General features: G+C 48.0%; 1 protein-coding gene across 1 annotated transcript in view; it reads right to left on the bottom strand.

Moving 5' to 3' along the window:
• Positions 1-16,979, bottom strand: part of smpd5 (sphingomyelin phosphodiesterase 5) — a 41,113-nt gene extending 24,134 nt beyond the window's left edge. The window contains exons 1-2 of the mRNA XM_072507999.1: positions 16,851-16,979; positions 3,880-5,236 (exon numbers count right to left, since the gene is read on the bottom strand). Coding sequence (XP_072364100.1) covers positions 3,880-5,037 — 1,158 coding nt within the window. The 5' untranslated portion in view covers positions 5,038-5,236; positions 16,851-16,979. The remainder of the gene's footprint in view (positions 1-3,879; positions 5,237-16,850) is intronic.
• Between the last annotated feature and the right edge of the window lie 215 nt (positions 16,980-17,194).

Raw genomic sequence — 17,194 nt, forward strand, 5'->3', positions numbered from 1 at the left:
GGCCCTTCACATCCACTCGACTTAGGCCCCAAACAATTTTGTACAATCAAATCTCCCCTCTGCTTCCTCTGTTCCAAGGTGAACAACCCCAGTCTATCCAATCTTTCCTCACAGCGGCAATTTCCCAATTTGTTTTTTTGTAAATATTTTTATTAAAGTTTACTCCACCTTAGAAAAAAAACGCTCAAACCACCAATCCCCTTCCAACCGTCCCCACTAAAGTTCCAATCAAATCCATTTAATCAAGTCCAAGTCCATGCTCCTTGACAAAAGCCTCCGCCTCCACAGGCGTATTGAAAAAAATGAAGTTTTCGACTGGATGTCACTCAGCCTGGCTGGGTACACCACTCCAAACCTGACTCCACTCCCTGAATAGCGTTGACTTTGCCTTATTAAAAGCCGCACGCCGCTTTGCCAACTCTGCTCCGACATCTTGGTATATTTTGATGATGCGTCCTTCCCACCCAGAGTCCCAATTCACTTTAGCCAATTGTAAATCCCACTCCTTCTCCTGGAAACTGTGGAATCCAACAATCACCTCCCACCGTGGCTCATTTGCCCGAGACTTCGGTGGGAGGAGTACTCGGTGGGCCTGATGAACTCCTTGCACCTTGCATTCTATGCTCGGTTCAAGCAGGAAAGCATCAAACCGCTGTCAACTGCCCCAGCAGCCTCGGACACACCCATAACCACCGTCACAGCTTCCAAAGTCAGATTGGCCTTCTTGAAAGTAAACCCTCAGAAAGTAAACCCTCAGAAAGTAAACCCTCAGAAAGTAAACCCTCAGAAAGTAAACCCTCAGAAAGTAAACCCTCAGAAAGTAAACCCTCAGAAAGTAAACCCTCAGAAAGTAAACCCTCAGAAAGTAAACCCTCAGAAAGTAAACCCTCAGAAAGTAAACCCTCAGAAAGTAAACCCTCAGAAAGTAAACCCTCAGAAAGTAAACCCTCAGAAAGTAAACCCTCAGAAAGTAAACCCTCAGAAAGTAAACCCTCAGAAAGTAAACCCTCAGAAAGTAAACCCTCAGAAAGTAAACCCTCAGAAAGTAAACCCTCAAAGTAAACCCTCAGAAAGTAAACCCTCAGAAAGTAAACCCTCAGAAAGTAAACCCTCAGAAAGTAAACCCTCAGAAAGTAAACCCTCAGAAAGTAAACCCTCAGAAAGTAAACCCTCAGAAAGTAAACCCTCAGAAAGTAAACCCTCAGAAAGTAAACCCTCAGAAAGTAAACCCTCAGAAAGTAAACCCTCAGAAAGTAAACCCTCAGAAAGTAAACCCTCAGAAAGTAAACCCTCAGAAAGTAAACCCTCAGAAAGTAAACCCTCAGAAAGTAAACCCTCAGAAAGTAAACCCTCAGAAAGTAAACCCTCAGAAAGTAAACCCTCAGAAAGTAAACCCTCAGAAAGTAAACCCTCAGAAAGTAAACCCTCAGAAAGTAAACCCTCAGAAAGTAAACCCTCAGAAAGTAAACCCTCAGAAAGTAAACCCTCAGAAAGTAAACCCTCAGAAAGTAAACCCTCAGAAAGTAAACCCTCAGAAAGTAAACCCTCAGAAAGTAAACCCTCAGAAAGTAAACCCTCAGAAAGTAAACCCTCAGAAAGTAAACCCTCAGAAAGTAAACCCTCAGAAAGTAAACCCTCAGAAAGTAAACCCTCAGAAAGTAAACCCTCAGAAAGTAAACCCTCAGAAAGTAAACCCTCAGAAAGTAAACCCTCAGAAAGTAAACCCTCAGAAAGTAAACCCTCAGAAAGTAAACCCTCAGAAAGTAAACCCTCAGAAAGTAAACCCTCAGAAAGTAAACCCTCAGAAAGTAAACCCTCAGAAAGTAAACCCTCAGAAAGTAAACCCTCAGAAAGTAAACCCTCAGAAAGTAAACCCTCAGAAAGTAAACCCTCAGAAAGTAAACCCTCAGAAAGTAAACCCTCAGAAAGTAAACCCTCAGAAAGTAAACCCTCAGAAAGTAAACCCTCAGAAAGTAAACCCTCAGAAAGTAAACCCTCAGAAAGTAAACCCTCAGAAAGTAAACCCTCAGAAAGTAAACCCTCAGAAAGTAAACCCTCAGAAAGTGAGGGAGCGGAAGGGGTTCCTGGCCGTGCACTCAGATCCTGTGAGAACCAGCTAGCAGATGTGTTCACGGACATCTTCAACCTCTCCCTACTCCATTCTGGGGTCCCCATATGCTTCAAGAATGCCACCATCATACCGGTGCCAAAGAAGAACCAGGCAACGTGCCTCAACGACTATGGTCTGGTGGTCTTGACATTGATCATTATGAAGTGATTTGAGAGGTTGGTTATGAGGCACATCAACTCCATACTCCCAGAATGCCTTGATCCACTGCAATTCACATACCGCCACAGCCGGTCCACAGCAGATCCCATCTTCCTGACCCTACACTCATCCCTGGCGCATCTCAACAACAAGGACTCCTACATCAGAATCCTATTCATTAACTATAGCTTCGCCTTCAACACAATAATCCCAGCCAAGTTAATCACAAAGCTCCAAACCGTGGGACTTGGCTCACCCCTCTGCAACTGGATGCTCGACTTCCTGACCCATGGACCACAATCAGTCAGGATAAACAACAGGGCAGCACGGTGGCGCAGTGGTTAGCACTGCCGTCTCACGGCGACAAAGTCCCAGGTTTGATCCCGGCTCTGGTTCACTGTCCATGTGGAGTTTGCACATTCTCCCTGTATTTTCATGAGTTTCGCCCCCACAACCCAAAGTTGTGCAGGGTAGGTGGATTGGCCATGCTAAATTGCCCCTTAATTGGAAAAAAATTGGGTACTCTAAAATTTATGAAACAATGCTTCGCAAACTGTTTATCAAACACTTGCGCCATCACCCCATGAACAGCCACATTCAAACCAGGTCTGCCACCTTCCCTCCTGCTGAGCTTTGTGGGTTTAATAATAATAATAATAATCTTTATTATTGTCACAAGTAGGCTTACACCAACACTGCAATGAAGTTACTGTGAAAATCCCCTAATCACCACATTCCAGCGCCTGTTCGGGTACACAGAGAATTCAGAATGTCCAATTTGCTTAACAACACGTTTTTCGGGACTGGAGGGAGGAAACCAGAGCACCCGGAGGAAACCCACGCAGACACGGGGGGAACGTGGAGACTCCGCATAGACAGTGACCCAAGCTGGGAATCGAACCCGGGTCCCTGGTGCTGTGAAGCAACAGTGCTCACCGCATGCTACTGTGCCGCCCAGGCTTTCTGGCTCTGCCAAAGGATTAACCCTAGTAATCTTCTAGTCATCAACCTTCTTCATAGATGGATAAATTTTCGCCGCTCCAGATGATGGGCTGGTTTTGATAATCAAAACCGCCGGGAACCAGGTTTAAAAAGTCCAAAAAACAAAGACCATGGCGGGCGCCGCCTTATGTGCGATCTTCTCCTACTTGTCGCAACCAAAGTCCCACAATTTCCCAATCCTGGCAACATCCTCGTAAATCTCCTCTGTAACCTCTCTAATACAATTATATTCGTTCTGTAATGAGGTGATCAGAACTTGCACACAGTTCTCAAGTAGTGGCCTAACTAATGGTTTATATAGTTCCAGCATAACCTCCCTGTTCTTTTATTCTATGCATCAGCTATAAAAGAAAAAGATTCCATAAGCCTCTTTAACTACCTCAACAACATTTGAACAGGTGCGTGTTGTATAGACTTCTGTGCGGAAGTACGTCATTACTCCACTGAAGGGGGTTGACCTAGATTTTTGTGCTCTGGGGTAATGCATGAACTCACAACTCAGGAGGAGAGCGCGCTATTCACTGAGCCACAGCGGAGCTCCAATCATTACACACATTGCAACAACCATGCACGTGAAAATTCCTTCAGGAAAATAAATCCTTCCTTACCTTGACACACAAGAGACCTTTAGCAGCCAAGGAATCTTCCCCTCGGGTCCTGGGGAAACAGTAAAACTTGGCATCCAAAATGGGATATCGGCTGGCAAGGAAGATACCACTGTTGAGGAATTTAAATTCACAACAGCCATGGAAGCCGTACACACCAACATCATAAAGGATATGTCCAAAAGCTGGTTGAAGGAGCTGCTTTAGTTTGGCTGCCGCTCGTTTCTCGAACACTTCCAAGAGGCATACAAAGGCCATATCGGCAGGAAATAGCGGAGATATCTCCGCAGGCAGATTGTCTTTCCTCTTTCGCTTTTGTCGAGGTCTACCAAGGCTCTTCAAAGAGGTGGGTGACAGAACTTTCTGCCCACTGGTCTGGCTAGCTGGTATCTCATCTACGACACTTATCAGGTTGCTTTCTTCAACAACTGTAAGATTCAAAGGATCCTTGTTGGTTTGACATGCACCCAAACATTCATGCACATTTTCGACTTCGCTGCTCTCCTCTGAACTATCGATGTAGTGTAGGTGGTTTACTGCCAGAACGGACGCTCCGGGTCCATGTGGTTTCGTCACGCTGAAATAGTTGGATTCTTGTTTGACGGTGGCCAAGGGGCTATTTCTGCTCTGCAAGCTGGCACTTACACTTGTCGGAGAGTCCACACAAACTTTAATCCTTGGTCGGTTAACAGAGTCACAGATATGAGCAGCAATCTGAGCAGCTCTCCTTTGGGTCTGAGACAGGTTGTTAAAACGGGCCAAGCAGTTGGGCAGGAAGCACAAGTTCGCCTCCACGAAGCTAAACCCTTTACCCTCTCCACATCCAGTCCAGTCCTTCTGGATATCTATCTTTGGGTTCTTCACACGAGAGTAACTAAAAGGCCTTCTTACTGCTTGTAGAGGTGCCCAAACGATAAATCCAATTAGTGCCAATGGCACAGAAACTGTCAGCAGAGTCAGACACAGAAGGAATCTGAAGAAAACCTTCAGTGGCCAAAGGTAGCATTCTTGCTCTTGTTTTTGTTGCTGCTCATAGGTCGTTGGCTTAAAAGAAGCTACCATGTGATCCAGTGACCAGAAACAGGGGAAGATCAAGGCCCAGGCTGCAGTGTGTAAACCATGGACACAGGCATTGGGAAAAGGAGATTCACGTAAAACCATTTTTACAAAGTAAAAGTCAAAACCTAATCTTCCCAGGCAGTGAATATGCTAGAGATTCACTCAATCGTTTTGGTGGGCAGGAGCCAGTCATTTATCATTGCATTTTGTTATGCATTATGCTGCATTCCATTATATTCCAGGAGACCTCACATCCAGAACGGTTGCTGTGGAATGTGTCTTCTCTTTGCCCTCTTGTGACCTGCAATAAAACAAACATCTGCAATTTTGGCATCCGTTCTTAAAATGGAAGGAACACAGTAAACCTTGGGCCCATCTTTCAGACGAAAGATGAAAATGAAATGAAAATCGCTTATTGTCACAAGTAGGCTTCAATGAAGTTACTGTGAAAAGCCCCTAGTCGCCACATTCCGGCGCCTGTTCGGGGAGGCTGGTACGGGAATTGAACCGTGCTGCTGGCCTGCCTTGGTCTGCTTTAAAAGCCAGCGATTTAGCCCAGTGTGCTAAACCAGCCCCTGAGGCTCTCCCTCCCTTCTCAAGTGAAAGTAAGCATCCTGTGGCACTATGAAGAAAAACAAGGAAGTTCACCCTCGTATCCAGGCCAATATTTATCCTTCAACTAATATTCACACAAAAAATCTGCCCATTTATCTCAATGTGGTTTGTGGCACCTCGCTGTGTGAAAATTGGCTGTCGCGCTTGCTGCAGTACAGATGTACAATCTACAAGATGTAATGCACCAACTCACTAAGGCTTCTTCAACAGCACCTTCCAAACCTGTGACAAGAACAAGGACAGTAAGCACATGGCATACCTACAAGTTCTCCACCAAGTCATAAACCATCCAATCCTGGAACTACATAGCTTTTCTTTAATTACCTTTAGGGAGAGAATTTCAAGATTTTAACCTAACAGCACTCTGGGTGCAGCTACATAACATGGACTGCAGAGGTTCATAAATGTGGCTCACTACCATCTTCTCATGGGTAATTAGGGATGGACAATAAATACTGGCCGCGTGAGTGACCATCTCTATTGTGGCTGGATGAAACAAAAACTACATTTCAAAAGACCTTCCTTGGTGGTCAAGAACTTTGGGATGCCAGAGGTCACAAAAGGTGCTATATAAATGCAAGTTCTTCCTTTAATGCATTCATTCTCAGCAATGAACATCAGCAGGTTAGGTGGAAGCTCAGATACTTGGATAGCGAGAGTAGGAATCCCAACAGTATTCTCTTCCCTCCCTGACAGCAATTGTGAAACCTTTAACTACGGGCTGGTTTGTAAAGCTCATTTTTCTCAGTTCCACCATTTTAACTGCTACATCCGAGAGGAATGTAAACTGGATTCAACCTGATTTTCCAGCAGAAAGCTTTGGCTGGAACATCTTCCACAATCCCAACCTGTTTTCCCTCCCTTTAGCCATGCCCAGAATTATCCCAGAGTGAAGGCAATCCCACAATTAACACTGACTAGTCATCCTCCTCCTCCAACATCTTTGGCCAACTATCCTAACCCTTTAAGTCCCTACAAATGCAACTATGCTGCAGCCCAAACTGGATCTCAGCCGCTGCAGCTCCTATGTTCTGGATTCCCTTTGGGTTTTACTCCTTTCTGTATATAAAAAAAATGTACAGGACCTACACAATAACTAGTCTCGGAGCTGAGCAAGACTGAAAGGGAACATGAATACTGAAAACAAGTCTTCATCTTCCATCAAATGAATGGTTTGGAGAGGTTTAAAATGTGATGTAATCACACGCATGTCCAGTGTTCATTCATCTGAATCTCTTGACTTTAAAATTCAGAGCCACTTGACTCATTCACCACGTGGCATTTACTCCCCTGCCTAAATGGACTGTTGCCTAAAACTCACCAGGCAAATCCCATTATAGACCTGACAAGTTAAGGAACACAAATATAACATTTGCCCAGGAGCTAAGGTTAGAAGGTTATGATAAAAAAAATGTTAAAGCCACTTTATTTAATTAACCTAATACAGGGAGGATTAGTAAATCAAGTACGGATATGACACCTTCTGACTCAGAGGCGGAATGCAGCCTAATGAGTCACAACTGACAATAAGAGAATAAATGAATCATTAAATGGTTACAGCACAGGATGGGGCCACCTGGCCCATCATGTCTCCTCAGAAGCATCAATTTACATGGTGCTGCTTCGTTGCCTTTTTCCCCAAAGCCCTGTATTTCTTCCTTTTCATTTAATGATCTAACTCCCTTTCGAAAGCCTCAATAGACTCTGCCTCCACCATGCTGTCAGGCAGTGCATTCCAGATCTCAGCCACTTGCTGCATTAAAAAGCTTTTCCTTATGTTGCCATTGTTTCTTTTGCCAATTAGTTTGAATCTGTGCTGTCTGGCTCGTGATCCTTCCACCAATGCAAATATCTTCTCCCATCTACTCTGTCCAGACCGCTCAGGAGTTTGAATGTCTCTATCAAATATTTTCTCAATCTTCTTTTCTCTAAGAATGCTCCTAACTTCTCCAATCGATGTAACTGAAGTTTCTCATCCCTGGAACCATTCTTGGGAAACCTATCTGAACCCTCTCAAATGTCTTCACACCCTTCCTAAAGTGTGGTCCTCAGAGCTGGATCCAATACTCCAGTTGAGGCTGAACCAGTGTTGTCCACAGGGTTATCATAACTTCCTTTCTTTTGTACTCTATACCCCTACTGATAAAGCCGCATACTTTATTAACCCTTGTCTCAACCTGACCTGCCACTTTTTATCAATTTATTTTCATTTATTCCATTGATCTGTTTTTTCTTCACCCTTGTCCCCCACCCCACTTGGGCTATCTGTTCCCTGTTCCTACTTGCCCTTTGGCGTACTGCCACTTTCAATGATTTATGCACATATACATCCTCTGCTGCTGCACCTACTTTAGAATTGTACCCTTTGTTCTATATTGTCGCTGCATTATTTCTACCAAAGTGAATCACTTCACACTTCTCCGATTAAATTTTACTTGCTAATTGTCCACCCATTCCAGTTCTAACTTTGTTCACAAGTCTGCTTTGCGGCACTTATTAAATGCCTTTTGGAAGTCCACCACATCAGCAGGTAAGGTCGCCATAAAGTCACCGTAGCCCCAGATGACTGCAGGCTGTTTTCCCCTGAGGATCACCACACCTCCGGCGAGATGCAAAGTTGAGAAAGCGGGGCCTTCATGAATAACTCAGCCGGTATGGGAATTGAACCCGTGCTGCTGGCCTTGTTCTGCATCACAAACCAGCTGTCTAGCCCACAGAGCCCCCAGCAATAGGATTAACTTCATTTATTTCTCTCCATCACCTCATCAAAAGCAAGTTATCACAGGATTGTTAGGAGGTAGCCATTTAGTCGACCCTGTCTACAGTGGCTCTCCAAATGAGCAACACCTTGTATCATTTCTCCACCTTCTTAATAATAAAAATCTTGATAATTTGTTATTGTCACAAGTAGGCTTACATTTAACACTGCAATGAAGTTACTGTGAAAATCCTCGAGTCGACACACCCCAGCGCCTGTTCGGTACACTGAGGGAGAATTCAGGATGTCTAACAGCACTCCCTATGACCTTGCACGTTCTCTTTTCAGATAAAAAACTAGAGTCATAAACACAGCCTAGCCCATCACACAAACCAGCTTCCCATCCATGGACTCTGTCTACACCTCCTGCTGCCTTGCTAAAGCGGGCTGCATAATCAAAGACCCCTCTCACTTGGGTTATTCTCTCTTCCAACATCTTCCATTGGGCAGAAGATTCACTAACGGGTTCAAAAACAGCTTCTTCCCCACTGTTACCAGACTCGTGAATGACCCTCTTATGGACTGAACTGATTTCTCCACATGTTCTCTACGGACCAGTACTATGCTCTGTCTGCTTCAGGAACAAAGAACAATGAAAAGTACAGCACATTGTACTTCAGCCCTCCAAGCCTGTGCCGACCATGCTGCCCGTCTAAACTAAAATCTTCTACACATCCTGGGTCCGTATCCCTCTATTCCCATCCTATTCATGTATTTGTCAAGATGCCCCTTAAATGTCACTTTCGTCCCTGCTTCCACCACCTCCTCCGGCAGCGAGTTCCAGGCACCCACTACCCTCTGTAAAAAAAACCTGCCTCGTACATCTCCTGTAAATCTTGCCCCTCGCACCTTAAACCTATGCCCCCCAGTAATTGACCCCTCTACCCTGGGAAAAAGCCTCTGACTATCCACTCTGTCTATGCCCCTCATAATTTGGTAGACCTCTATCAGGTCACCCCTCAACCTCTGACGTTCCAGTGAGAACAAACCGAATTTATTCAGCTGCTCCTCATAGCTAATGCCCTCCATACCAGGCAGCATCCTGGTAAATCTCTTCTGCACCCTACACATCCTTCTGGTAGAGTGGTGACCAGAATTGAACACTATATTCCAAGTGTGGCCTAACTAAGATCCTATACCACTGCAACATGACTTGCTAATTCTTATACTCAATGCCCCGGCCAATGACGGCAAGCATGCCGTATGCCTTCTTGATTACCTTCTCCACCTGTGTTGCCCCTTTCAGTGACCCGTGGACCTGTACACCTAGATCTCTCCGACTTTCAATACTCTCGAGGGTTCTACCATTCACTGTATATTCCCTACCTGCAATAGACCTTCCAAAATGCATTACCTCACATTTGTCCGGATAAACTCCATCTGCCATCTCTCCGCCCAAGTCTCCAAACGATCTAAATCCTGCTGTATCCTCCGATAGTCCTCATCGCTATCCGCAATTCCACCAACCTTTGTGTTGTCTGCAAACTTACTAATCAGACCAGTTACATTTTCTTCCAAATCATTTATATATACTACGAACAGCAAAGGTCCCAGCACTGATCCCTGCGGAACACCACTAGTCACAGCCCTCCAATCAGAAAAGCACCCTTCCATTGCTACTCTCTGCCTTCTATGACCTAGCCAGTTCTGTATCCATCTTGCCAGCTCACCCCTTATCCCGTGTGACTTCACCTTTTGTACCAGTCTACCATGAGGGACCTTGTTAAAGGCCTTACTGAAGTCCAAATAGACAACATCCACTGCCCTACCTGCATCAATCATCTTTGTGACCTCTTCGAAAAACTCTATCAACCTCCCCTTCACAAAACCATGCTGCCTCTCGCTAATATGTCCATTTGCTTCCAAATGGGAGTAGATCCTGTCTCAAAGAATTCTCTCCAGTAATTTCCCTACCACTGACGCAAGGCTCACCGGCTTGTAGTTCCCTGGATTATCCTTGCTACCCTTCTTAAACAAAGGAACAACATTGGCTATTCTCCAGTCCTCCGGGACATCATCTGAAGACAGTGAGGATCCAAAGATTTCTGTCAAGGCCTCAGCAATTTCCTCTCTAGCCTCCTTCAGAATTCTGGGGTAGATCCCATCAGGCCCTGGGACTTATCTACCGTAATATTTTTCAAGACGCCCAACACCTCGTCTTTTTGGATCTCAATGTGACCCAGGCTATCTACACACCCTTCTCCAGACTCAAACATCCACCAATTCCTTCTCTTTGGTGAATACTGATGCAAAGTATTCATTTAGTACCTCACCCATTTCCTCTGGCTCCACACATAGGTTCCCTCCCCTGTCCTTCAGTGGGCCAACCCTTTCCCTGGCTACACTCTTGCTTTTTATGTACGTGTAGAAAGCCTTGGGATTTTCATTAACCCTATTTGCCAATGACTTTTCGTGACCCCTTTTAGCCCTGCTGACTCCTTGCTTAAGTTCCTTCCTACTTTCCTTATATTCCACACAGGCTTGGTCTGTTCCCAGCCTTCTAGCCCCGACAAATGCCTCCTTTTTCTTTTTGACGAGGCCTACAGTATCTCTCGTTATCCAAGGTTCCCGAAATTTGCCTTATTTATCCTTCTTCCACACAGGAACACCCGATGTCTGTGTCTATGCGTTCACATTGTGCATCTATCGCATGTCCCATGTTTTTTCACGTATGCAGTGAAATGTCTGAACTGTACGCAGAACAATACTTTTCACTGTACCTCGGTACACGAGACAATAAACCCAAATCTAGACTCTATTACTGTCTTCTTTACTCTGACACCACACATCAACTTAATTCCTACCCTGGTACCACCATACTCTCCAAATGTTTTGTGCCCCATGGTATTCCTCTCTAACAGTATGTCCTAGTTCCCACATCCCTGCCGGGTTGGTTCACATCTTCCCCAACAGCATTAGAAAAATACCCCACAAGGAAATCTGACCCAACTTGGTTCAGGTGCAACCCATCCCACCTGTACAGGTCTTACCTGCCCCAGACTCAGTGCCAACATCCGAAGAATCTAAAGCCCTCCATCGTTGACCCTGGCTCCAGAGAGGCAACACACCATCTTGGATTCATGTTTATCAATGCCCCTATTGACTCACATCACTATTGCTCTTCCACCCTCTTATACAGCTGAACCACCCTTGGTGCCCTAGCCGTACCAGCCTCCCCGAACAGGCGTCGGAATGTGGCGACTAGGGGCTTTTCACAGTAACTTCATTTGAAGCCTACTTGTGACAATAAGCGATTTTCATTTCATTTCAAAAAGGCTGGACAGTTAGATAGGTGGGGGATAGAATTTGCAGTGAGAGTGCAGCACAGTTAGACATGGTCAGCACTGACCTCCAGCAATCCACAACCAGAGTTGATTAACAACTATCAAAATCCTTTAGCTAAGGATATTAGGGAGATGATGGTGCAGTGCTAATGTTACTGAAATAATAATCCAGAGACTCAGGCTAAAACCCTGGGGACACGTGTCTGAATTCCACTGCAGCAGCTGGTAGAAATTTTATTCAATTAATAAAACTAGTCTCAGTAATGGTGACTGTTAATCTATCAACTGTTGTGAAAACCCATCCAGTTCACCAATTCCTTTAGGGAAGGAAATCTGCCGTTCTTGTCCAATCTGGCCTACATGTGACTTCAGACCCACAGCAATGTGATTAATGGCATGATTTAGGGCCTCGGTGCTCAAGCGTCACTCAAGCGTAACAAGGCCGGTGAATAGCAGGAGAGGCCAAAAACAGAATCCGCGCTGGGCGTCAAACTGTTTGCAATGCAACCGGCCCACTCCTGTAGGCGAAAGCAGGATTTCGCCGTAGCGTGAAACCAATTATCACCACTCATAAGCCCCATTCTGTACAATTAACGAGAGCGACCCCATAGCCAACAGCCTCCCGTCATTCAGCGGCCTCCCCAGCAAGTGTTCACGCTGGCGCCGATTAGTACTTCTTTTTAAAAACGTGAACCTGGCGGAAGGGCTTCTGTGGGGAGCCGAGGAAGTGAGTAGCCATCTTTGCTCACAGGCAAAGAGCCCAGGGGTGCTGTGATTGCCACTCCAGTGCTTGGCGGTAGGTGTGCGACCCTTCGCAGGGGTGGGCCACCATGGGGGGTGGCACTGGGGGGGGCAACCGAGGGGCAATTGCTCACAGCACCACCATGCCAACTCCTGGATCCCAACCCCATTCCGGGAGCAACCCTTGTCCCTGCCCGTCTGCCCCACCGATCACCCATAACCCCCACCGACTACGGAGGCCTCTGGCCATGCGGCTAAAGGCTATCACTAATTTGGGTAGCATGGTAGCACAAGTGGCTAGCAGTGTGGCTTCACAACACCAGGGTCCCAGGTTTGATTCCCCGCTGGGTCACTGTCTGTGTGGAGTCTGCACGTTCTCCCCGTGTCTGCGTGGGTTTCCTCCGGGTGCTCCGGTTTCCTCCCACAGTCCAAAGACGTGCAGGTTCGGTAGATTGGCCATGCTAAAATTGCCCTTCGTGTCCAAAAAGGTTAGGAGGGCTTATTGGGTTCCGGGGATAGGGTGGAAGTGAGGGCTTAAGTGGGTTGGTGCAGACTCAATGGGCCAAATGGCCTCTTCTGCACTGTATGTTCTAATAGGGAATTTGCAATCGTGGTTGTGAATACTTAACACATGGCAAGTGGATTCCCGTGTGTGGGTGGGCTATGTAGCATGTGGGAGTCATTGCCTAGCATCCCAATCACTCCTTGATGCATGGACACTGTGCCTGAACACTGCAGGAGGCCACACCACACACGCAGCAGCCAACATCCAAACACTCAGGGGTGGGACACAGCTCTGGGGATGCTTCAATGGCTGGAGGCTGGGTGAGCGCCAAGGGGGTTGGGGGAATGCCTGGAGAGATGGGCAAAGGGTCCGAGGATCAGCCCGCATTGTGGAAGAAAGTGAGGGAAAATGGCTGTGCAAAAAGTTGTTTAATGTGCTGTACAATATCCCACTCCCGATGGTGCCACCCCTCCTACCCCGGTGCCCTCAGTGATCCTCAACACGCCTTGTCCTCCTAGCGTCTTGGTGTTTCCCCAGGATGCACATCAGAGGTGGAGGCAGCCAGCTATTTAACTCGTCCTGTGGCCCTGGATGCCCTGGTGGCCGTCCTCTGGGGCCGGAATATCCCATGTGTTGACTGCGATCAGAGGGGTGGAACTCGGGAGAGCTGACGGCCACCGCCGCCACTCCATGGAATGGGTCTGGCCTGGCACTCAGCACCCCTTATCCTGATCGGTGCCCAAAGGGCCCTGGGGTTCACCTTGGAATGGAGGGGCAGTTGGTTCAAATGCTGGCTGCCCCTGTATTATCTGGCTCGGCCAGCTCTGGCGATTCACCATGGTGTGCACCATTATGTTGACGCCCTTGATGATGCTCCTCAGTGATTGGGACAAGTTCCACAACCTCAGTCATTCCCATCCAAGAGCGGTACACGTCCCACAGAACCCCATCATGGTCGGCCTGGTGCTGGGTGACATGCCCCAGTGAGTCAGACATTCTGCCAAGACCCTCAGCCATGGCCATCACTGACTGCACGGCACCTTGGACTCCTTCACATGGGCGGCACGGTAGCAGTGGTTAGCACTGTTGCTTCACAGCAACAGAGATCCGGGTTCACTGTCTGTGCGGAGTCTGCACGTTATCCCCATGTCTGCGTGGGTTTCCTCTGAGTACTCCGGTTTCCTCTCTCAAATCTCAAAAGACTTGCTTCTTAGGTCAATTGGACATTCTGAATTCTCCCTCTGTGTACCCGAACAGGCGGCAGAGTGTGGCGACTGGGGGGGTTTTCACAGTAACTTAATTCCACTGTTAATGTAAGCCTACTTGTGACAAAAGATTATTATTATTATGGCGCCGATGTCGTGCACCAGGCTCTCCACTGCGGTCGCCCACCCTAGCAGTGTTGGCCTTGGTGCCATTCATTGCAGGCGCCATCTCCTATGCCCATAGTCTCTGGGCCTCCCCATGCAGCTATGGATCTCCTGGAGTGATGCTAACATCTCCCTCTCAATGCCCTGGCCGCACCCTATCATCTCCATCAGCTCCGGGTAACCCACTTCCAGAGGCTCAGCTGGGACCCACAGGGTCCTGGGATACAGCAGCTCTCCAACTGCTTTCGCCTGATGTACATCAGCAGCAGTGTGGTGCTCACCAGATTGTGCCCCAGTAGCCTGACCACTAAGGTTGTGTATCTGCACTGGTGGAGGGTGGGGATGACAGCGGTGCCGTGACCACAGTGGCATCCTTGGAGCTCTCCTGTGAGGTGTGCTCCTCGGAGTCAGGAGAGGGGGCCAGACCTGTCATCTGGAGGACCTGCAGGAGAATGAACATGTGGTCAGCAGGAGGGATGTGCCAGTCAGTAAGGCATTCACTATTCACGTTTGACAGGACCCCTGGTAGAGCCTCACCTCTGCGGCTTCTGCCAGCTTGTGCGGGTGACCGATCTGTCCTCGGCAACACCAGTCACCTCCACGGCCTGTGCCTCGAAGGAGGTGAGGATTCTTATGTCTGGCATCTCTCGCCAGTCCTGTAAGTGGGGGCAATCGAGCGCAGTCCTGGTGAATCAGCTGTCAAGGCGTTATTTGCAGTGAGAAGTCCATGAGGCCTCATTAAGTGGACCAATTAACGTTGAATTTCATTGCTGGTTTCACTGGGCCGAGCACCGTGGAAGCTCACGGCAATTCCCACTCGCTACCACACCAAAATTGTTCCAGAGAATCGTGCCTCAAGTCTCACCTCCCTGAAATAGTTGAACAACTATTTCAGTTCAAAGGAAATTGGGGATGGGCAACAAATTGGACATTCTGAATTCTCCCTCAGTGCGCCTGAACAGGAGCCTGAATTCTCCCTCAGTGCGCCTGAACAGGAGCCGGAATGGGGACTGGGGTTTTTCACAGTAACTTCATTGCAGTGTTAATGTAAGCCTACTTGTGACAATAATAAAGATTATAAAAATTAGATTATAAAAATGCTGGCACTGCTGGCAACACCCACCATTCCATGAAAGGAACACAATTCTGAACTTGGGTGACTATCTGCGGGGAGTTTGCACATTTTCCCCATGTCTGAATGGGTTTCCTCCGGGTGCTACAGTTTCCTCCAACAGTCCAAAAGATGTGAAGGTTAAGTGGATTGATCCTGCTAAATTGCCCCCAAGTGTCCAAAGGTTAGTTGGGATCACTGGGATAGGGCAGGGGATTGGGCTTGGGTGGAGTGCTGTTTCAAAGGGTCAGTGCAGGCTCAATGGGCCAAATGGCCTCCTTCTGCACTGTAGAGAGTCTATGATTGACCAGATGGCAGAAATGCTCTCAGGGGCGCAGCACCTCAATGTACACCAAAGGTGAAAATCAGAACTAACAGCCGGAGGAAGCGGTGTCATAGAATCATAGAATTTACAGTGCAGGAGGCCATACGGCCCATCGAGTCTGCACCGGCACTTGGAAAGAACACCCTACCCAAGGTCAACACCTCCACCCTATCCCCATAACCCAGTAACCCCACCCAACACTAAGGGCAATTTTGGACACTAAGGGCAATTTATCATGGCCAATCCACCTAACCTGCACATCTTTGGACTGTGGGAGGAAACCGGAGCACCCGGAGGAAACCCACGCACACACGGGGAGGATGTGCAGACTCCGCACAGACAGTGACCCAAGCCGGAATCGAACCTGGGACCCTGGAGCTGTGAAGCAATTGTGCTATCCACAATGCCACCGTGCTGACCTGGCAGAGCTGAGGAACAGTGATGCAATCGAAGATGAAGCCAGTCTGTCTGTGATATATGCAACAAAGTACTCCCCGGACCAGCAGCCTGAATCAACACACGAGAATTCACAAAGTTAGTTAAACACGACTAGTTTGGGCAGCACGGTGGTGCAGTGATTAGCACTGCTGCCTCACGGCGCCGAGGGCCAGGGTTCGAGCCCAGGTCACTGTGCATGTGGAGTTTGCACACTCTCAGCGTGTTTGAGTGGGTCTCACCCCCACGACCCAAAGATGTGCCAGTTGAGTGAATTGGCCACGCTCAACTGTCCCTCAGTTGGACAAAAATAATTGGGTACTCTAAATTTATCAAAAAAAATATGACCAGCCCTCAACAAATCCTCATCCGGGCTTCTCTTGATTAACGCCTATTTTTCCTGTTTGTCCCAAGTCGTCATCACTCGAAGCTTTATCGCACAGCAGAGGTTAGTCGCACACAGAACAATACTTTTCACTGTACCTCGGTAGGCGTGACAATAAACCTAAATCTTACACCGACCGGTCTGCGGTTGTCGGGCTCGCTTCATCGCACCCTTTTCTCAACAAGGCAGGTTGGGAAAAGCGATGGCCAGCACGATTCCCATTCCCTACCTTCAGCATCCCAGAGAGAGAGAGAGAGAAAGGGAAAGCACCTCATGAAAAGGTGCAGCAGGTGGGGCACAGGTGTGCTCTGCACTGCCTTATTACCCAAGGGGCCCACACTTGACTTGACCTGACTGACCCCCTTCCCCCCTCCCGGGGACCTCACCTGCAATCGCATCTCCATCGCGGGGTCTCGATGCTTTCAGCGCCGTGTGTGTGAGGGAGAAACGGGCGGCTCCTCTCTCCTTCCCCGCCGGGACCAAGCGGAAAGAGCCGCTCATTCCTCCCCTCCCCCGCCGCCCTTCCGCGCCTTCCCCGCCGCCCTTCCGCGCCTTCCCCGCCGCCCTTCCGCGCAAGCGCACTCCTCAGCGGCCCTACCTGCCGGCCCCGCTGACGTCAGGCGGCCCGTGGCCAGGTGCATGCGCCGTTGGGAAAGAGGCGCGCGGGCGCCAACGGCAGCCCTTCAAATTGAGGGGGATGGGCAGTGTGGCCAGTGCCCTTGTTTAATTT

The sequence above is a fragment of the Scyliorhinus torazame genome, chromosome 6, assembly GCF_047496885.1.
Source record: "Scyliorhinus torazame isolate Kashiwa2021f chromosome 6, sScyTor2.1, whole genome shotgun sequence".
In the NCBI taxonomy this organism is placed as follows: Eukaryota; Metazoa; Chordata; class Chondrichthyes; order Carcharhiniformes; family Scyliorhinidae; genus Scyliorhinus; species Scyliorhinus torazame.